We start from the raw sequence: 5,907 nt of genomic DNA on the forward strand, positions 1-5,907 counted from the left end.
ACTATTGTGTGAAGTGAGAAAAGCTGACTGAAATTGAAGGACACAAGTTGTCAAAAAAACATATTTTAGTTTTTATGATTAGGTTTATTTCTTTAGAAAATAAAGACATGCCAAAACTGAACTAAATTATCTAATATCTTTTGTTATGATTGTCCGAGATAACATGCGAAACAGAGATAATGTAATAATAAAATCGAAAAATAAGATAATAGGATAGTAATACATATTTAATTAATATATGTATTAGTCTAAACCGTTCAAATATAATCGAGCTGAGATACTAAAATGAAAGTGGTAGTATTGAATTGAGAATGTGCACTTTAAGCACCAAAGTGAACAAGTACCTGCCGGGACGTAACAAAAGTGAAACAAGGTAGAAAGAAAAAAGATGTTCATAATACTTGAACATACAACTTTAAAACTTATTCAGGGTTCCAACATCATAGTAAAACACAAGACATCAACGCTTGGTACAAATACAACATTATCGAGGGGCGGGGGGCGGGGGGGGGGGGGGGGGGGGGGGGGGGTACAGTTTACAGCACAACACAAACGTTTTTGTGTACTAGTCCTTCGGCATTGCAACTTGAAACGTTTCCAACTGTTTTCATCTTCACATTGTAGGCTTCACAGTGAGACAAGAAGCTACCTTCTGACCGCAAGACTTGTCAGCCTGCAATGTATCCACACAAAAAGATTGGTTTCGTTTAATTACCGCTCTTAATTAGTATAAAAGAATCACACGAAAGAAGAAAAAAATCAAACCTGAGACAAGTAGGATATCCATATACTGCGTATCTCATGAGTGACACGGGGATCAGATAAAGACTGCACCCATTTGGCGATATATCTGTCTTGCCTGAAATAACAAGGATACTAAGTTATCCCCATGTGTTTAACAGGGCGGAAAATTGGCGATATTAATATGATAGAAGAACCAAATTACCTGTCAGGTGCCCAGGATCTGTACCTCTCCCCTGCCTGCTTGAAGTTGTTCTCTTTCGGAATGACACACTAAAAAACCAATAATATTTGTAAGTGAAAACTAAACTCATTCATAGATTAATAAAACACAATTCATTTATTCAGACGAACAAAAAGAAAAAGCTTGGCCTCACGTTTTCACGCCTTCCTTGCAAAACACAAGAAGGAATTGGGTACTGCTCGGCAGGACGAACAGGATCAAATCTTGAGGGCAAATAATCCACCTGGAACATTTAGTTATACATCAGAAGCGTACTAATAGAAACATGCAATTTCCTTGTCCGATTAATGATTTCCAAAAACTCCTTAGGTTCTTAAAAACAATAGCCAGCCTGACTCATTGTTTACTTTTCCTAACAGGTATACGTATGTTATACACCGAATATACACAGTTATATACATGGATTATACATATATTATCCATCTGCCTGCTATTATAGTTTAAGCAGAGTTGGGTGGGCGACTACTTAGGTTAATTCTCGTAGCCAAGTTATCAGCTCACGGGCACCCTTCTAGTTGTGAGGAGAATGAAGATATATGTTTGAACAAAGGCAACGTAAGGAAAAACAAAGTAGCACAGATTGATGGATGCATGGTACCTCTTCATCGCGATGCATGAAGTTCATGGCACCATCACGATGATTATTGTGATGAGCACACTTGGGAGCATTAACTGGGAGCTGCATATAGTTTGGCCCAATACGGTGTCTCTGAGTATCAGCATATGCGAATATCCGAGTCTGGAGAAGCTTATCCTCTGAATAGTAAATACCAGGGACAATATGGCCAGGGTTAAATGCGAGCTGCTCGTTCTCAGCAAAGAAGTTATCGATGTTCCTATTCAATACCAATCGACCAACTGGCATCAATGGCAAGATATCCTCGGGCCAGGTCTTGGTAACATCAAGAGGGTCGAAATCGAATTTGTCCACATCCTCAGGGTCCATAATTTGGATAAAAAGTTTCCACTCGGGATAGTTTCCAGCAGCAATCGAATCGTAGAGATCCTTGGTGGCGTGGCTATGATTGGTACCTCCAACCCTAATAGCTTCTTCCTCTGTCATACTCTTCACACCACAAGTTGGCTTCCAGTGAAACTTCACATAATGTGCTTTCCCAGCTTTGTTGATTAATTGATAGGCGTGAACACCAAAACCTTCCATGTGTCTGTAATCTGTCGGGAGACAAACATCATCATAGAAGAAGGCGAACGTATGCAAACTCTCTGGGAGGAAAGAGAAGAAATCAAGGATCCTCCAGTTTTCCTGAATGTGTGACTTTGGATTCGGTTTCAGTGCACGAATAGTGTCTGGGAAGGACTTTGCATCACGATTAAAGAAGACGGGGACGTTGTTTCCAACCAGATCAAAGTTACCCTGATTTATAAAAACAAGTAAGATACACCAGTAAATTAAGAGGCACTAATTCAAGATAATACAACTGAACAAACACATTTTTTCATGTTTTGGCCTGTCGGCTGAAATAGGTAAGGGCACTAGCCAAAATATACAAAACCTATACACTGGTGTTATATATATATATATATATATATACACTTAATTTGTTGGCTATACATCTGCTTGTTATTATTCTTTTGAGCGGTCCAAAAATGTAACTATAAAGCAATAAGTTCATGTTCAGGTGACACAATTTGATGAGGTAAATTACCTCTCTGGTGTAAAATTTGACAGCAAAACCGCGAATGTCCCTGATGGACTCGGGGCTTCCACGTTCATGGACGACAGTAGAGAAACGGCAAATAACAGGTGTTTGAGCACCAGGAGCTCGGAGAAAATCCGCACATGTAAGATGAGAAATATCATGAGTGACTTCAAAGAAACCTTTGGCACTGGCACCTCTAGCATGAACAACACGCTCAGGTATCCGCTCACGATCAAAGGTCGCGAGCTTCTCTATTAAGTGATAATCCTCAAGGAGGACAGGCCCTGCCAAAAATATAATAGTTGAGATATAGATCACTTGACTAAGATTGGATAATGTTCAAAATCTTATACTAGCAAGTCTTTAGAACATCTAGATAGCGAAAACCAACTTTGTGCTGATCTCATAAAGTCAACAATTGTTAAACAGAGGATTCCTCCTGAATGGGAAATATGAATATTTAATTCAAGGTTTATTACAACTGCACTGATCAAGATTATTTAAGAAGACAGAATATGAAAATTAGAAGTGATCCATCAAGTATGTTTGCCATCTATCATCTACCAAACATATATTCCTATAATTCTTGCATTTTTTATGCTGACAATTGTTATGGAGGAACAAGTATGAACTAACCACGTCTTAATATTTTAATCATATAAGAAAGAAGGAACTAAAATCCGATTAACGAACCAGACACCTAAGACATTATTCCCTAACCAAAAATGGAATTATAATGAAATATTTTGAAATTATTGATGACATAAGACTAATGAACAAATTTTCCCCTCTAAAAGCATAATTATTCAATAAGATGATTACACAAGATGGTTGTGTATGTGGGATCTCTAAAAAGGCTGTCTATCACATAATTAAGTAGAAAATAAATAGTTTATTACAGAAGAGAATGATTAAAAAATACCTCTAGGTCCAACAGTCAAGGAAGACACATTGTTGTACACAGGACCACCAGCATTTGTTGTCAAGAAAGGCGAATCATATGCGCTTGATGGGCGAAACTGCATCACAACATTGATTAATTAATTAATTCCCAAATCAAATCCAACAAAATCCACTATACTTCTCATAGTTCAAACCATTAATATACTAACAAATCTAGGATTTAAAGTTTATAGTTCCTACAACAATCTTAAATTAATATTTACGTTTCTCGAATTCTTCAAAAATATTGTTGCACCGGTATCGGATCCTTTAACAATACATAACTTTTGGAGGATCCTACATACATAATTTTTTAAGGGCCCGAGCAACATAGATTAATAAACAACAGTAATAACTAAGTTCAAAAATAAAATATTTATAGATATTTAGTACTCCCTTTGTCCCAATTTTATGTGATACAATTTCATACGCCCTTTATACATTCTAAATTGTTAATTATTGTAAATTTAATACTTTTTATATAGTTCCTAAATATGTAAATCATTTTACAAGAAACTTTAATATTATATGTCCGAATTCACGGTCAAAATAAAGAAGTTTAACTCTCGAATTTCGAATTGTATAACATAAATTGGAACATAGGAGTAGTTTTTCAATATAAATACATATCCCATTAGTATCACGTGAATCCATAGCTTTTAAGGCTAGATTCCCTCTATATAAACAACCAAATATGCAAAAAGGAGTGCTCACAACTTTAGCTTTGTCAATTTCCAAAACCTTCAAACAACAAAATTTATAGTACAAACAAATGATTCCTTCTATGTGAGGAAAAGCTCAAAATTTTCCATTATCGTTCCCTTTAATTATATCTATACTATAGAGTATTGGTAGAGCGAAATTGCTGTTATTTTGACAGAAATATAATTTACTTGTACGGAAAATGGAGACTTCAGCACAGTCAGACAGTTTGTTTAGTATGTTGTTTTAAGAAAAAAATATTCTCTTTTTAATGAGGCGTGAGAGCACGTGACAAAAATTTCCTTTGAGAAATTATATTTTCACATGTGTCGGTGATGTTTGTTTATGTATATAAGCTTATTTAGAATTTTGCTGAAAATTTTAAAGGAATTTGAGTTTTTTTTTTTTTTTCAATTTAAAATCCTTTTTTGCATTCATAATATGCATAATTACGAATTTTCATGTAATAATTTTTCGAAATCTTTTTTCTCAAAGTATTATGTTAAGAATTTAAGATCTATACAGTATAATAAATATTATACAGTTAGATCACTTATTTATTATAAGTAAATTTTGTGATAACCATTAATTGCTACTTTGGTAAAAATAATAACTAACCTGCTATCATACACTAAAATACATGCAAAGGAAATTTATATTGTCAATATATATAACTTAAATCGTTAGTTTAAATGACTTTTTCCGAAGTTGTCCACTTGCAAATACTAAAGTTATTATTTGCAAGATGAGTTTGATTTTCACTCACAGAACTTAAACTTTTTCTCCTATAAAATTTATGTCCAAATACACACTAGTGTTCCGCCTTTTTTTCCTTAAATTTGAAGGATAGTTAGTACTGTAATTCATGTTATGCATAAGAGATTATTTTAAACGTATCATCTCAACAAAGATAAGAGACACCTTCATCAAGCGTTCAAATATGTAAACTATAAATGCACCAAGAATTATGGTGAAAATGATAGGATCCCACTATCTTTGATGAGAGGTCTTGTGTTCGTCGTGTTCGAGTGTTCGAGCTCTGAGTATAAAAAAATATTTTAATAAAAAGTAATTTTTCTCTTTAACGAGCCTTTACTGCAGCGTCTAATCCAAATTAATTGAAGTCCAATAATACTACCAAATCAAATATTGCACAAGAACTAATTAAGAAAACAAAGGATCAATAAAAAGTGATTAACAAAGCTATTGTGTTCAAAATATTGATACCTTAGAAAGATCCATAATGATTGAAACGAGAAGAGAATTGTTTGAAGAGAGAGAGCCTTTTGATCGATATACAGTGTTATGGTTGGAGTGTGCTGAGAGTGAGAAAGGGCAACTTATTTATAACCTGTAGAGGGCACTAAAGTAAATTGAGATACACGTAAAAATCTCATAATGTTGATGAAATGTGATATATTCTTTTTTTTCTTTAACTAAATTATTTTTAGAATAAATAAATTTTAAAAATGGTACTGTTCAAGTGGATACGATTTAGCGCATGATAGCTGTAAGATGATAAGACGGAATGATCAATCCCAGTATGTTTACATTTTTTCCATATTCATGGCATTTCTTGATCCAATAAAAATGAAAAGATACATAATACGTGTACTT

General features: G+C 34.2%; 1 protein-coding gene across 1 annotated transcript; it reads right to left on the minus strand.

Annotated features, from left to right (window-relative positions):
* Positions 1-276: 276 nt before the first annotated feature.
* Positions 277-5,677, minus strand: LOC132041126 (catalase). The gene is made up of 8 exons (XM_059431921.1): positions 5,518-5,677; positions 3,569-3,665; positions 2,653-2,930; positions 1,584-2,360; positions 1,119-1,208; positions 947-1,014; positions 766-859; positions 277-673 (listed from the first exon to the last, which is right to left on the minus strand). Exons 1-8 carry the CDS (start codon positions 5,530-5,532, stop codon positions 614-616), a joined length of 1,479 nt encoding a protein of 492 aa, XP_059287904.1. The 5' UTR covers positions 5,533-5,677; the 3' UTR covers positions 277-613.
* Between the last annotated feature and the right edge of the window lie 230 nt (positions 5,678-5,907).

Source organism: Lycium ferocissimum, chromosome 12 (assembly GCF_029784015.1).
Source record: "Lycium ferocissimum isolate CSIRO_LF1 chromosome 12, AGI_CSIRO_Lferr_CH_V1, whole genome shotgun sequence".
Lineage (NCBI taxonomy): Eukaryota > Viridiplantae > Streptophyta > Magnoliopsida > Solanales > Solanaceae > Lycium > Lycium ferocissimum.